Source organism: Mus caroli, unplaced genomic scaffold, assembly GCF_978045245.1.
Source record: "Mus caroli unplaced genomic scaffold, Mus_caroli_1 scaffold_5, whole genome shotgun sequence".
Classification (NCBI taxonomy): Eukaryota; Metazoa; Chordata; class Mammalia; order Rodentia; family Muridae; genus Mus; species Mus caroli.
The window spans coordinates 14,044,651-14,061,689 of NW_028227260.1; the positions used below are offsets into that span (position 1 = coordinate 14,044,651).

Here is a 17,039-nt window from a genome sequence, read left to right on the forward strand (position 1 = left end):
CCATCCCATAATCAGCTTCTAAACGCTGACACCATTGCATACACTAGCAAGATTTTGCTGAAAGGACCCAAATATAGCTGTCTCTTGTGAGACGATGCCGGGGCCTAGCAAACACAGGAGTGAATGTTCACAGTCAGCTATTGGATGTATCACAGGGCTCCCAATGGAGAAGCTAGAGAAAGTACCCAAGGAGCTAAAGGGATCTGCAACCCTATTGTTGGAACAACATGATGTACTAACCAGAACCCCGGAGCTCTTGTCTCTAGCTGCATATGTATCGAAAGATGACCTAGTCGGCCATCACTGGAAAGAGAGGCCCATTGGACTTGCAAACTTTATATGCCCCAATATAGGGGAATGCCAGGGCCAAAAGAATGGGAATGGGTGGGTAGGGAAGTGGGGGGCGCTATGGGGGACTTTTGGGATAGCATTGGAAATGTAATTGAGGAAAATATGTAATAAAAATATTAAAAATAAAAAAAAAAGTTCTAAACTAAATGCCGGATTTAACCCAACAGTCCTTAATCATCCTAATATTTCTCAAGTTTCTTCAACTTCATCTTTTACATAAAGAACACATTTTCATGTGCTTTTTTCCCTATTCTCACTATATTGTACATAGCAGAAGTTATGACAGTAAGGATGTGGATTTAAAAATGCCTCCCAGTAACATTTTGCTATGCCGATAGGTCAGTACTTTGCTCAGTCATCACTGGAGAAGCTTCCTCTTGCAATAGATGGGAACTAATATGGAGAACCATAACTGGACCATGTGCAGCCGGGTGGTGGTGGCGCACGCCTTTAATCCCAGCACTTGGGAGGCAGAGGCAGGCGGATTTCTGAGTTCAAGGCCAGCCTGGTCTACAAAGTGAGTTAGAGGACAGCCAGGGCTATACAGAGAAACCCCGTCTTGAAAAACCAAAAACAAACAAACAAACAAACTGGACCATGTGCAGAGAGTGAGAGACCTTGGAACACTCAGTCCTAAATAGGAAGTCTCCATCAAAGCCCTCCCCTCTGGGCTCAGGGAGCTATGCTAAAGAGGAGGTGGAAAGATTTTAAAAGACAGGCGATTGAAGACACCACAGAAAGTGTCTGCCATATGCATATGACCTCACAGAATCTGTAGCAGTATACACAGGGCCTACACAAGTTCAAGTCAGATGGGCCTGCAAAGGAAACATTTGTTTTTTCCTAATGAAGTCTCACTGGATATATTGACCACACTTTTAGGGTAGGCCCATGCCCAAAGGAAAATGGCCAACATAAAATGAACTCGATGCTATTTCCATAGGCTTTTTGTCTCATATCACTTTGAGCATTATTTTTGTCTTACTGGTTTTGGTTGTACGTTATGATTTTTGATTCTATGGTTTTTTGTGTGTGTGTTTCTTTATATGAGTGTGTGTTTCTTCTGTTTTTCATTCTGCTCTTTTTCTTTTTTTGTCCTTTTACTTTTGGTATTTTTTGCTTTTTGTTTGCCTTCTTGTTTTCTAAAGAGAGAAAGAAGGTATGGAGGTGGGGAGGTGGAGAATCTGGGAGGAGTCAAGAGAGGGAAAATCATGATCAGAATATACTGTATAAATTTTTTTGGTTTCTACAAAAGTATAAAAATGGAGAAAAATAGTAAGAAAAAAGAATATGACTTTATCTCAAGACGGCTCAATATTTTTGGACAAAATAAATACAGTAAGTACCTGGCCTCTCTCTCCTCTTATATTAGGATTCTACAATTCTGTGTAGAAATTGCAGGTACAAAGTTGGGCCTGGTGGTTCACACCAATAATCCCACATTTGGGAGTTAGAGGCAGGAGAATCAGGAGTCTAAGGTACTTTTTCCTACATAGTGAGTTCCAGGTTAGCTTGGGCTGCATGAGACCCTCTCTTAAAAAATGAAAGAAAAATTAAATTAAAAAGAAGAAATTATAGGTACATAGGTTAAGATGAGGATTCTGTGAGCCACAGTTTATTTTCAGCCACCCCATCGAAATTGTATTTCCATATATGGGAAACAAAATGGAAAGGTTTCATTTTGTAAGCCAATTTTATTTCATATGAATAGTCATTTACATATGTTGATAGTGAAGTGCTACTTTGGTAATTCATTCTCCTCCCTCCTATCCAATTTTAACTCCCAATCTTAAATAGTTCATAAGAGCTGATTTTTCCATTATGTTTTATACCCACAGAAAAATACAATGTATGAAAAGTGAATGCCATTATCTTTTCATTTTAAAAACATAGATTTACTTGATTGTTTTGTAGTTCATTGTATATTTTTGTAGAGCAGTATCTTAAACCAAACGTCAAGGCTATTCTAGTTTCCTTTCTCGTGCTATGATTAAATATACTTACCCAAAGCAACTTGGAGTAGAAAAGGGTTTATTTTGTTGATATTTCCATGTCACATCGTATCACCGAGGGAAAGCAGGGTAAGAACTCAAGAAGAAACTTGGAGCAGAAAACATGGAGGAATGCTGATTCCCAGCTCACTTTCTGGCGCACGTAGGTTTGCTTTCTGCCAGAGTCCTTACACAGCTCAGGACCATCCTCTCAGTGAACTATGGCACTCACAATGTGTTTTCTAACCCCAATTAAAAATCAAGGTAATCCCTCAAAACCATGCCAACATACCAATAGGATAATACATAATCAAGATCCTTTTTCTCCCAGGTGATTCTAGACTGAGCTTACTTGATAATTAATGCTAACTAAGGAGGTTATGGTACAATACCCTAGGAGTATATATGGAAATATTTCTAAATTGCAGATAGACAAATTCTTGTAAGAAATGTAAAAGAGATATAATACATTATAGTTAGCCATTCAAAAATATTCAAAATAATCATCTTTAAGATATTTTTATAACATTGCTTTCAGTAATTTCTTTTTCTTTTTCTTTTTTTTTTTTCTTTTTTTTGGCTTTTAGAGACAGGGTTTCTCTGTATAACCCTGGCTGTCCTGGAACTCACTTTGTAGACCAGGCTGGCCTCAAACTCAGAAATCTGCCTGCCTCTGCCTCCTGAGTGCTGGGATTAAAGGTGTGTGCCACCATGCATGGCTAGTAATTTCTTATTTTTAAAGTGTCATTTTATAGTTAATTTTTACTTAAGTAAAAATTGTGTTATTGAGTTGAAATATCAACTTTACTGGGTAGACACATCCTCTAATGAATTTTGACCACTAAAATTATGCATAAAGCAAAAAGAATTGCTAATCTGAATACTATTTAGATATTTGTGGTATACAATTTAATGAAAAACATTATTTTACATTTGTATAACTTACCATGATTGTTAATATGTTTTATATTTGAGCCTGAAGACATTTCTAAGAAATGTGAACCTACATACTGTAGATGAAAATACTAAAAGTTACGAGGTATATGAAGTGTAACTAATATTGCTAATCCTTGAATTTGAAATTAGGCATGAAGCCCACTGTTACTTGAGTTCTCTTTATAGGCATACTATATTATACTTTTACACATTTTAGTGACTTTGTGATATGTCTTATAATTTTATACAGTTTCTATTTTCATATAAGTTGTAAAAGCATAATTTATGCAGTTGAGATAATTTTCTTCAGGATATATACTTGGATGAAAAAAGTTTGCTACTGAAAATAACCTTAATGTTGCTTTTAGAATTTATACATTCAGATTAAAAGCTAAGCAGTTATAAAGCTTTAAATTGTTATGTCAAAATTTGTAGGTATCTGGTGCCTTAACAGTAATTATATTAGAACAACCAATCTTTGATACCAATATAAAAGTCTGAGCACAATCAAAGGAAATAAATAACAATACTTCTTTGGAAGGTTACAGTCAGTTATAAAATAAGCTAAAAATAATATTGTTTGGATCAAATAATTGAAAATGACTCGTATCTTCAATTCTTTTACTATTGCTGTGGTAAAGCACTTTGATAAGAGGGTAGAAGAGATGGCCCAGCAGTCAAGAATGCTTGTTCACTTGCAGAGAAGATTCTTTGGTTCCCATTACCCAGGCTGGGCAGCTCATAACTACCTGTAACTCCAGTTCCAAGGGGATTCAACTTCTTTTGGCTTCTGAGGGCACTCACACTCCAGTGTATATACACCCACACAGACACAAACATACACATGATATAAAATAAATGTTTAACCAAGATAAAATGCCTTAACAAAAACAATTTAAGAGAGAGATGGTCTATTTGGGTCCACATTTCTAGGTATAGTCAGTACATTTTGGCAGGGAGGTCAAGGCAGCAGGAACTTTAAGCAGCTGCTCATATTATATCTGCAATAAGAGGAGAATAATGAATGCAAAGTGCTTCTCAGCACCCATTCCCACTTACCTAGTGCTGGATCTCCTGTCTAGGGATTAGTATATCCACAATTAAGATATGTATTGCCACATCAATTGACATAATCAAGATAATCCCCCACAGGAACACCCAGAGGCCTATCTTCAAGTGATTGTAATTCTGTAGATTTGACAACACTAACTATCACAACTTGATAATTATGTTTTCATACAGGAATTTTTATAAAAACATTTAAGCATAGGAATCAAGAAATTGTCATCAGCTTCAAGTATCAATTGAATTTTGTTTCTCCTCCTGAATTTCAAATCCCATAAAATTAGGTGAATTAAATAGTTTTATGACAAGGGAAAAGCATATCTTTTCTAAGTAGAAAATGCACTTGTTAGTCAAAATTAAAAATAGTTGGGTGTGACAGCTTATGGCTATAATCCAGCACTCAGGCGGCTGAACCAGAATTGCTGTTAGTTTGAAGCTAGCCTGAACTACAATGCATTTCAGGCTAGTGTGAGCTACAGACTGAGATGTTGGTTAGAATTGAAAGAAAGAAAGAAAGAAAGAAAGAAAGAAAGAAAGAAAGAAAGAAAGAAAGAAAGAAAGAAAGAAAGAAAAAGAGAGAGAGAGGAAGAAAGGAAGGAAGGAAGGGAGGAAGGAAGGAAGAGGAAGGAAGGAAGGAAGGAAGGAAGGAAGGAAGGAAGGAAGGAAGGAAGGAAGGAAGGAAGGAAGGAAGGAAGGAAGGAAGGAAGGAAGGGAAAGAAAAAAGGAAAAGAGAAAAAGCTCAGAGACAACATATTGTTCTGAAAATAAACTTTCTGATTTAGGAAGCATATGGATACTCTTTCTGAAATCAGGGAGCAAAGAGTAATTGTGAAATATGTTCCATTAGAATTGCTAGGGGGGTAGACAGTATGTTCCCAGTAAAAACTATTCCATTTTAAGGTGGTGGCCCTTATATTTTCATATTAAACAACCAATTATTTTACTGTGCCCCTACGAACGTCCCAAAATTCTTCCTCCATTCTTTCTAACCTTCTCCTCTGAGCAGGTGGTATCCCTTAGGTATCCCCCGCCCCTGCCCTGGCACTTCAAGTCTCTGCAATTTTTGCCCTATTTTATCCTTAGATTTGTTATATCTACAGTAATTGATGCATCAGAGCTTAAGAGCACCTTTTTATTTTAATTATCTGTTTGTTCTCAGTTTTATTTTTTCTGCCTTCTTGTGTGTTACTTGAAAATTGATAATTTTATCCATATATTATGGCATCTCTCAATCGTTTTTAGAGAAGCTTTTTTTGCTGTACATGATGATTAATAAAAAGACACACAGCTGGTTAATTTGTAGAGATAATGAATTAAGAAGGAGGAGCTAGAATGTTTATAAGAGCCAGAGATGTTCGACATTGGCAATAAAACAGTATTTGCAGACATGGCAGGGCCACTGCACACTTGAACTCACAGTGGCTGTGAGTTCACAAGATCAAGCCAGCAAAAATCTCAGCAGAGATGGGGAGGGGCTCATTAAGTCCCACCTCTAGCTGTGGAGTTGGCAAAGGACAATAATAAGGAGAGGGAGATTCAGCTTCCTCAGGAATGTATTCCTGAGAGGTTACAATAGAAGATCCTACACCATGAACATACAGGCCATACTAAGTAGATTGAGTGGATTTAAAGAAAAGAGCCCATGAAATTGGCAGGGAATGTGGTGGTTGGGGGAGTATAGGGGAGTAATTGGAAAGCAGGGAATGGTAGTAAATTTGATCAAAACATATAGTATCCATGTATGAAATTCTCAATAAAAAATAATAATAACAGCTGGGTGTGGTTGTGCACGCCTTTAATCCCAGCACTCGGGAGTCAGAGGCAGGCAGATTTCTGAGTTCGAGGCCAGCCTTGTCTACAAAGTGAGTTCCAGGATAGCCAGGGCTATACAGAGAAACCCTGTCTCGAAACCCCCCCAAAAAAAAATAATAAAAGGAAAGAGCCAAAATAAAAATTCAAATGTCAGGAATTAATTAATTACAAATTATTTTTTATTAATTTTAGATTAACCTTAGGGAGACCTAATGATTCAGAAAACTGTGGTCTTTTCAAATTTGAAATTGATCTGCTAATGCTGCTGCTGATGATGATGATTTACTAGGACAAAGTGAATTCTCCTAGTTTATTTAGGCAAAGGTTCAGTAGAACTCATTCTCTTGGGGACTATTTATGGACATCATCGATCAGATGTATTCTAAGTAGTTAAAAATTACCTAATCTGCAGTATGGTGACAGTTACTAAGTTGGATTGTCACACTTCCATAGTCAATCGGTGGGGAAGTAACAAGCACAGAAGTTTATTACTTTATATGGCTGGCAACGCAAGCTCAGTTCTCCACATCTTTATTTCTAACGGATGATACCAAATCCATTTAGTCAGATAGTAGATGATATGATGCTGTGATAGGTTAGTCTGTGGTTGATTCTTGCTTATATGTCTTTTGTGAAGATATATAATATAACCACAGTGTCATGGCAATTGTTCTATCTATAAAATCAGATGAGAGTGGGTAATTTTAAAGGGTGTCATTGTTCCTTAAGTGGTAAAGATGTAATCAGACAAGATGTGGTATCATAATTAGTGTCTGGGATTTAATCAGAGTAATGTAAGCGGTGATGGATAAATTGGAGAAAAGTATTCACTCATTTTTCAGCTACCTAGATAAATTACATACATAGGGAAGCTATGAGGAAAGGTAAAAGAAAAATAAACCTGTGGGAAGTTAATGTCCTGTTATGAAACCTCTCCATTCTGATGTCTAAATTCTTTCCCCAATTCAAAGCAGGCCATAAATGATATCTAAATTGACAAGACCACCAGTTCCTACATGTGGCCCTCTTATAATTTTTCACTTCTTTCTACCTGAAGTTATTTGTTCATTAAGCTGTTATGACATGGTATACTGGTTTCTTCTTCCTTTCTCCTTCCCTCCCTTCCTCCCTCCCTTCTTCCTTCCCTCCCTCCCTCCCTCTCTCCCTCCCGATTCTCCTTCTTATTTACCCATACAACTTGTTTCCACTACCTCATATAAATTTCTCATCAACTGTCTCAGATTTCTCATATTTAGAAAAAGGAGTAATATCCGAGATTATCTTCACTTCTCAAGTCAGCTCCTTTTGTTTTAAATGATTTATGTAAGAGAAATAATTTATCTATTCACCCAAGTTAGAATTGTGAAACCATTCTTGATATTGCCCCTTTTCTAATGTCTCATGCACTTAATCAAATTCTGAATAATTAAAATTATTCTATTAATCCTTTCTTCTAGATAACTACCTCCATTGCTCTATTTCTGACCTGACGCATTCCTTTACTGGTCTATTGCCACATTGTTTGAATTGATACTCTTCTATCCTGCCCTTTCAAATCCATATTCTCCCTTGCTCACTGAGTAGTCTATATAGAACACAAACATCTCTAAGTCATCTAATCTTTAAATTGATGTATCTTAATTTATTTTTCCCATTATCTTGCTATTGCCCTCCATTTCTACTTCATCTCCTGTCACTTTTTGCTTTTCTTTAATATCCACTACCCAAGGACCTATATAGAATGCTATGTAACCTTGGTCACAGTTTGCTTAAAAGTCTTTTTCTGCATTGTTGTTTAACTGCCATCATTTAAGGTCCAAATTGAGCATTCAGCCCTCCATGTAGTCTTCTTTATAGCTGTTAAACTCTTCTCTCTACATAGCAGTTAACCTCTCCTCTTTGCATAGCTGTGGGCATATCTGTCTTTGTACTTATCACATTATCCTATTAAATGAATTATAAATGTTCAGATTCCCCTACCAACATATCAGTATCCTGGCCATTTGCATATATAAAATTAAGATAATTTTTTTCTCATCAAAGGTTATATAACTTGAGCCAGCATTTTTGATAGTGCTCAAAAAATGTTGAATAGCAAATTTATATGTCCTTCACTAATGTCTGCCAAGTACATTAGAAACTTCCCTGGTGGGCAAGGGCTTTATGTATTAAGAAAACGAATCTTGGTGGGCTCTGGGGTTTTTGTTAGATTGTGATTAATCCAGCTGGGGCCAGCTTTGGAAACTCAGGCCAATTTCTCTTCACTTCGAAAGGATTGCTGGAAATCTTGGTTGAAAAGGACATGACTTGATTTAATACAGCTTAGCTTGGAGGCACAACAACAAAGAAATGATTCTACTAATTGAATTATCCTCTCTTGGTGCTCTTTCTCCCCCATTAAATCTAAAGGGAGAGATGGCCTGGAGAAGTGTATTGAGGCCTATTTACAATTAAGGTTACTTCATACATGATTCTTGGGCGATTGGAAACTTAAGGTAGCTATCAGAGAGACTTTTTTCTTAATTGATAGCTGTTAAGTGAGTTATACTGGAAGTAACATTATTCCAGAAATTTCACTAAGCTTTCTCTGGAATAAGATTTTTACATTATTCTTGGGAACCTCTAGTCCTTTCATTTATTGTTATTAATTTAATCAGAATTGCTGAAGTTTTTTTATGATTAAGGGGGAAGAGTATGAGCCAGCCTAAATAATACACCTGCTTTTGATATTATAGCTACTGTCTATGATAAACTAATAAAAAAGGGGAGGCTCTTATTTTCTCTATTTTAAGATATGAGATATCTTATAATTGTTCTCTCCATGTTTTAGTGATCAGTATTATTCAAAAGAAAAAGACAAAAGGGATAAATTCACACAAGAAAACATTGCTTATTAAGAAAGCAAGAAGCTGGGGCATGATAGTGCATACCTGTAATCTCAGCACTTGGGAGTCTGATGTAGGAGACGTGAAGAGTTCAAAGCCAACTTGGACTACAGAGCGACTTTCAGATAAGTAAATTTTTAGATAAGTAAAAGATTAAAATATATCTTGTAATACAGCGTATCTTTGCAAAATAAGTGGTAAGCAAAAGTCCATATCCCTATAAGCCCAATTTGGAATACATTTATGTTAGTTCTCTCTTTGGCTCCAAAGAGACAAAAGCTTAAAAGTCCTTCCTTTAGTGGAAGACTCCCATCCTAGCTGGTAGAATTCCTAAAAATAAGATCCAGTTAGAGGACTATTTGTAAATTCTTCATCTAAAGCCAATTAAGACCACATTACACTCTAAGATCTTAACAGAGGATATGTTGGTTAAGAGATTTTCATTTTTATTTTGAAATCTATAGGGACAAAGCATCAACCAGTGTCACAAATTGGATTGACATCACTAAAAAAGATTATTTCAAGTGATTCATTTTGATATGGTTGCAAATATCTCAAAAAGTATAGATGCAATTAACATAATTAATGTAATATTTCTACTCTGCTTGAATTTAAAAAAGAATCCGAGGCTCTTTCCAAAGGTTCATAGTTTGGCTTTTAAATCTAGCCTGTGGAAGAATTGTGATGTCATACTAATTGGTTCATATATTTTTGTATATATTTACGATAACATTCTTTACTCCTAATCTTTAAAAATTGTATTGTATACTAATAAAAGGCAATATTAAGTTAATGAGGCTTTTATAGAGTAACATTATACTATACTTACAAAAAATGGGGCAAGATGTTAAATTTTGAATAAGAGGCAGACTACATAAATGGTAGCTTATTTAAACAGTTGGGGAAAGAAAAATGCCACAAAGATTCAGCTGAGTCATCTGTACTTAAAGAATAAAAGAATAAGAGCAGTGATGACTTAATCCTTTCATTTCTCTCCCCTCCCCAAATCAAGGATGCATAAAGTGAAGAGCCTGTTATGGTTTGAAGAGATTGAAACAATTTCTGCTGATTAGATTGTCAAAGTCAAATGCTATATTTTATTGGTGAACCTAAGGGAGGAGAATTTAAGAAAATGCTTAAGGCCATGGTACAATCTGTTAAACAATAGGAATCTATACTCACAGTTTGGTTCATTCTTAGATTTATATTTAGTTTTAGTCATTTTACATGATTGGGCAAAACAAAACAAAACAAAAAAGCCTAACTGTAACACAAATTGGAGGGGACTATGTACTCCCTCAATCTAATATAGGGTCTTCCTCAAAATTCTCTTTTATTTCTCTATAATATTACTTTCTCATTTTCTTTTACAGTGGTCTTGTCACATAATTTCAATTAATTTATCTTTCCTTATCTATAGTCTCTCTCCATCTTCCCTATACCCCCTATCTATCTATCTATCTATCTATCTATCTATCTATCTATCTATCTATCTATCTATCATCTGTCTATATGACTACACCCTGGCCTGAGGCATTTGTCTTGATATCCAGCTCATCAGACAAGTGATACTTTAATTTTCACTTGCTTGCATTATGATTTACAGTATGGTTGCTTGTCACAGAAGGCCAGGCCTGCATCTTGCTGTTGCAGCCATATTTGGTCATGTCCTATATTCTCACCATTTCTGGTTAGATAGGGATCAGAGAAATTCATGGTGTGTCTCAGACTTCTTTTTGGTTAACAATTTGATGATGTCCATCCAGGAGATCTTCAAAGGACCTCCCATTCACAACAACTGTCCATTTTATGACACTGATACAAACCTTTTGGCTTGTTTTCCAAGTTGAAATTCTGAAATGAACTTGCTGTTACAATCATACATACTAATTTATTTAACATGTGTAATTTATGTAACTATATGTAATAGATCTAGGGGATAGGATGTAATGGCTAAAGTCTCAGCTGTACGATGTAGCTAACAGTGGAGCTAGTCTGAGGCACTTTGCTTAATAAAATGTGTGTTATTACTAGTAATATTTTAATAATATTACTTGTTTTATAATCTAAATTTCTAAATTTGTAATTTAAATTTCTTTTTTAAAAAGATTTGTTTCATTTATTTTACCTGCATGTATGACTGTGTGAGAGTATCAGAACCCCTGGAACTGGAGTTACAGATAGTCGTGAGCTGCTATATGGAAGCTGGGAATTGAACTCAGGTCCTCTGGAAAAGCAGTCAGTGCTCTTAATCGCTGAGCCACCTCTCCAGTCTCCTGTAAATTTCTTTTTAAAATTTTATGTGTATATTTTGGAGTTTGGGTTATTAGTAAACAAGTCTGAACACAAGCTTCTTAAATGGTATTTGTTTGTAGCACTAGCATGAAAACATCAATGTGTTATCTACTACTGTTTTGCCTCCTCGTGTGTTGGGGGAGAACTTGCCAAGCCATGCCAACTGAAGAAAGTGGTGTTCTGTATCTTATAAACTTGAGTTAGACAAAATGGGTACCGAAGGAACTGACATGATTTATTGACATTATTGAAATGATTATAGAAATAAAAGAAGTTTCTTGTCTACTCAATGTAACTGTTTAAGAATTATACCGAGAAAAAAACCAGCTATAATGGTGGTAGAGCTTGCTACTAGATGCTCTAGAATTGTCATTGAAAGTGAAGCCTCATTTAGGCAAACTGTATATTTCTAAACGTTGCATAGAAGCATGCATAGGTTTTTTGAAGCAAACAATATGTGAAACATTATGTTTGCAATTTGTCACTAACTTTAAGTCCCGTTATTACTCTTCCGTTCTTATATAAGAACGACTGAACACAAAATGACATCATGTAAAATAGATGTCGGGAATCTTGTGTTGAAGGAGTTGGCCGACAACTGAAGCAGAGCCTGGGAAGAGGCACGTGTGGGTTCCGGAGGCTGGAGCCTCTTGCAGTTGACAGCTCTGACTTCCAGGGTTCCTTTATCACCCAGGGTAGATCCGACAGCACGAGCCATCTAGTCTCCTTTGGGCGTCTAGATCCTGACTCCCATCTGCGGAAGCCCACATCCCGTGTTCTCCGCAGGGTCCGGAGGAGTCACCTCGGGAGCCAACTCAGCAGCCGCGAGGGCGACAGAGAGAACAGTCAGGACTCCCATTGTCACCCCAGCAGTTCTGCGGCGTCCCCTCCCCCCTGGTGGCGAGGAGAGCTTGGGACGGGGGGCAATAGTACCCTCCTCCGCCACCCCGGGTTGTCCGTTCGTTCAACTGGTGGGGCGACCCGTCTCGCTGACTCTCCTGGAAGGCCACTGGGAGCCACTCTCCTGTCGCCGCCGCACCTGACTGCCTAACCGACCCCGGGGCTGGGCGAGCCTCCAGCTGCAGCGGCTGGCTCCGGGGCTCCAGGCGCTGCCGCACACGCCCTCCAGGCACGGTTCCGGCCGAGTGCGACCCCCGGGGCGGGAAGGCGGGAGCGCGAGCAGCCCACACCTGGCCCGCGTGTCTGATAGAAGTCGGGCGGCGGCCACGCGCGCTGGCCCACGCACGCGCACAGGGCTCGCGCGCACCGGCTGCCGGCCCTGGGGGCGGGACCGCGCGGCGGCGAGCGGGGCGGGGGGCTCGTGGAGCGCGCGCCCCGCACCCGAGGGCTGCGGAGAGATATTTTGGGTGGCAGGAGGCCCCTCGTCATTTCCGCCGGGCGGCTCGTCGTGCCGGGGGCTCCACTCCCGCGCGCCAGGCGAGCGAGCGGGCAAGTTGGCTGCGACCGTGCGCCCGGCGCCTCTTCCTTTCCCCGCCGCGACCCTCGGCGGCTCGAGCCATGAACTGAAGCCCCTCGGGACGCTCACCCGGGGCTGAGCCGCGGACGCTGCAGCTGCGGCTGCCGCCTGGGCTGGGACCTAGCCGACCCCGGCGTCTTACCCCGGCCAGCTGGCCGGCCGTCGCCGCTCCCACCGCAGCCACCTCCGACGCTCCAGCCTTGGGACCGACACACAAAAGCCACCCTCTCCGCGCCGCCCACCGCGGGAGGCTGCGGCCGGCCACCGACCCCACCTGAGGGCGCAGCGGGCTGCGGACTTGGCTTTCTGTCCGAGCTCCGCGTCCCACGCGGCACCGACCCCGCCGCCCATGGCTCTGATAATGGAACCGGTGAGCAAATGGTCTCCGAGTCAAGTAGTGGACTGGATGAAAGGTAATGCCCTCTGTGGGGAGGGCGAGGCGACACTGGGGCGCTGGGTCCCGGTACGAGGGAGGGGTGCCCGCTAGGGCATAACCCGTCCTGGGAGCTTCCAACCGACTGCTGAGGGTCCTCCCTGGGGATGGACAGGGGTCCTCTGGCTCTGGCAGGGGCCCGGGGACCCTAGACTTCTTTTGTCTTCAGCTGGAGGGGCGCGGGGAGCAAGAGGGCGGCGGGCGCCACCTGGTTGAAGCTGGAAGCAGGGCGGTGGAATCCCCGCGCAGCTTCCCCGCTTCCCGCTTCCCTCGACGCCTTCGGGTTGAGAGGACGCGGCGACCCTGTTTCCTGGCTAAGGGAGGAGCCCGTGGGACCTATTCTCGTGGCTGCCCCGTCACTAGCCCCTTTGTTCCTGGAAACCCGAGGCCCCTTCTAGGTCTCGCCCTGCCAAGTGCCTTCCCCAGCGCCAACTCTCCTGGCAACTTTTAAGCCCGCATAATGGGGTCAGGATGCAGTCGCTCCAGTTGGAAGGTGGGAACCCCCTCCTCCATGCTGGGCTGAGGATGATCGGGAAGGGAGCGAGCTACTTTGGGGTAACATGCTTCCCTTAGGGCAGCTCCCAAGCTGATATATGTGGGATTCCTCCTGTGCACCCCAGCATGTCCTTTGCTTTCCTAGGTTGAGGTCTGCGGTGGCTTTAAACCTCTCGCGGCTTCTTGTTAAGGATCCAACATTAGGTTTAAAGTGATGCGCATTCAAATATTCTCCTTTCTTCCATATTGAAGGCTCCCCCCCACACACACCCCGGACAATTTCTAATGACCAGTTTCAAACCTTCGCCCTCCTCCTAGACGCAAATGTGGGCTTTTTCTCTAGTCTCCTGGCTTTCCTGTCTCACTATCTCCCTCTGTTGTCTGAGTTGAGGGGCTTGTTGGGGACCTCTCCAATCCATCCCCAGACTGAACTCTGCAAAGGGAATGCTTACATTGAAATAAAAGATTCTTGGACATGCTTGGAAAATGCTTGGGGAATATGAGAGTTTTGCTTGAGGTCGTACCCAAGCAGGCAAACTTAAGATATTCTTCAAGCCTTATCTGTGAAAATGCCCCTTTCAAAGAGGAAGGAGCCCCTTTCCTAAGGCTTGCTTAGCAGTCAGACTTTCTAAGCTCTATATACTCAAAGATGGAAGGGATTGAAGGTAGTAGGGAGAAATAAATTCTCCCCATATCTTTCCCCCACCATTTCAGACATTTGCCTATTCTTCTAGGGTTTCTCTTTATGTGTTTTGCTTCCTTTTCTCCCTGATTTACCCTGTTACTTCTCACTTACTTTGATTTTCTCATCTCATATGTAAGAAAAATGCTTTGTAACTGCGAAGCACAGTGTAAGTGCAAGTGAATTGAATTAAACCTAATTCATTATTTATCCACTGCCCCTTGTGTGCAGTGCATTGGTTGCCATGGGGGTTATAAAGATGACTAAGACAAAGTCTAACAGTGCCTCATCTTTTCTGCTGCTTGTTCTCTTTCCATATTTGCTATTAAAATTCTGGCTTCCTGGATTCACACACACACACACACACACACACACACACACACAAACACCTCAGGAAAATTCTGTCTTTTCAGTTTCTTAGTCATGGATGACAGAGTAGTCACAGGAAGTAAGAATGTTTAATTAAAACGCTTTCTTTGAGTTGCTCTAAAAGGTGAGTTTAGTTTGGGTCTGTTGCTGCAACAACATTCAGAGTTATGGTGTCTTGGCTTCATGGGATTGCCTTCTAGAAATTCCCATGATGCCTGTAATGAGCACTGCATACTCCATCTTCTTTACCTCCTACCCAGTTACAGGCTTGCGGCTTCCTTTCTCTCCACTGTTTTAGGTCCCCTGAAGCAAGCACAGCGTATGGTGTCCTTTAAAAATCTCTCCAGTGCAAAATGTAGTTTCTTTGAACTTTGGTAAAGACTATTTCCTGTAATTTTAACTTTACATGATATTTAAGTTGGATAACTTGTTTTTTGTACCTGTTGGTGACACATTTTATAGTTACCTAAGAGGATCAGTTAGGTAACCAAGATAGAATTTACATGCCTTTGTAGAACAAAAGACTGAATAAGACTAGGAGAGTAGCTGCTTTAATTATCAAGTTCAGGTCCCAGTTAGCTGCTTAGTTCTAAACTGCTTATTGTTAAATTTTCTGTGATAAGTCATATACATTTCAGATCCTATCAGAAAATGAGATTTCTAAAAATAGTTAGAGGAGATGAGAATTTCCTCAACTTGCTCCTTATAGTGTTACCTTAGTTAATTTTCTCTACTATTTTTCCCAGTAAACTTTAAAAAATGACATTTAAAAGATAGTTTTTCACTTTCTTCAGTAAGAGAAATGTTGGAAAGACGATTACCAATTTAGCCTATAGCTTTGAGTTGATTAGACCTTGCTTAATGATTTTTTAAATATATAGTGTTATAAAGTCAGTACTAAGGCATGAACAATATTTTATTGTTTGTTTGTTTGTTTGTTTGTTTGTTTGTTTGTTTGAAAAGGGATCTCATATAGTACAGACCGGCCTTGAACTTTCTGTATAGCCAATCATGACCTAGGAATCTGGATCCTGCTTTGTCCACTACCCCAGAATTGGGATTACAAGTATAAGCCACCACTCCTGGTTTTATATAGTGCTTGGGATCGAACTCAGGGCTTCCAACATATTATCATGTTTTCTATAAGCATCAAGTGAGCCACATCCCCAGATCCTAAAACATGAGTAAGGCTCCTGAATAGTTGTAGCATTCTAGGCGTTCTTCAGAGTGTGTTATTTGTATGACACCTTCATCATCCTTAATATTTATAGGTTTCGGCTACAGTGAAAGTATAGCTAACTATACTGTTTTAGTAAGGCACATACTTTATTATTTCTAGACTTTTTTATTTGCCAGGTAGAAAAAAATGCAATTAGATTATATGCTTATGATTTCATGAAATTTCTAGAAATTATATAGAAACTAAGTCCTCAAAGGATGAAATGAAGGATAAAAATAAATTTATTGGGCTTTCATAGTGTGTGTTCAAGACTCGTTTAATGAAGGACAATTAATGTTGATCTATTTATTGAAATATATTTGAAGGAGATACTGATATAAAATGTCTATATGATTAGCAAAGATATAAGCTGCTCATACACTCTTTGTAAATGCAGCACTGTTCAGTTTTTTGGTTTGTTTGTTTTGGTTTGGTTTTTGGTTTATTTTTGCTAGCAATGTATATTTGATATGGCACATTGTCATTGTTAGTTGCAGTAAATGTACAATACATGATACATTTATGAGTCACTAAAATAAGGATTTCTATTCCAGATTATTTTGATAGTAGTTTTGAGTATTTGGTGATAGCTCATAAACCTTTACACTAATTAAAAATTAAGTATATAAATTACTTTTGGAGAAAATATACACAGCCTGGTTTTTTTAGTACTTTAAACCAGCATTCAAGTGGAAAGCATGTTCAATCATCTTATAGTTTTGATAATCTTAAAACATCTTTCAAAACCATCAAAGGCAAGTAAGTTATTGAGAAAAGTCATAAATGATAATGTAAACCAATAACTAATTTGTCACTAAGCCTATTATTCTAGAATATTATTCTCAGTTCCTGTTTATTTGAAAATCCTGGAAATATGTCATAATCTGTGAGTCTCTGAAATATAATAAAAACCTCTGAACACTTCAGTGTTCCTCTTATTATTTTTATTATTAAATTTCCTTGTTCATCTTATACCAAATAACTCCACTCTTCTTTTCATAAGTTTTTGAGCTTTGAGACTAATGCAAA

The 17,039-nt window shown here is 39.4% G+C and overlaps 1 protein-coding gene across 5 annotated transcripts in view; it reads left to right on the forward strand.

Annotated features, from left to right (window-relative positions):
• Positions 1-12,693: 12,693 nt before the first annotated feature.
• The window catches only part of Cnksr2 (connector enhancer of kinase suppressor of Ras 2), a 246,628-nt gene continuing 242,282 nt past the window's right edge, over positions 12,694-17,039 (forward strand). For 3 of the 5 annotated variants that reach the window (XM_021153091.3, XM_021153093.3, XM_021153094.3), the window contains exon 1: positions 12,695-13,225. In XM_021153091.3, the coding sequence (XP_021008750.1) occupies positions 13,162-13,225 (64 nt within the window). In that variant the 5' untranslated portion in view covers positions 12,695-13,161. Of the gene's footprint in view, positions 13,226-17,039 lie in introns of all 5 variants that reach the window. The other 2 variants (XM_021153092.3, XM_021153096.3) reach the window with 2 other exon arrangements.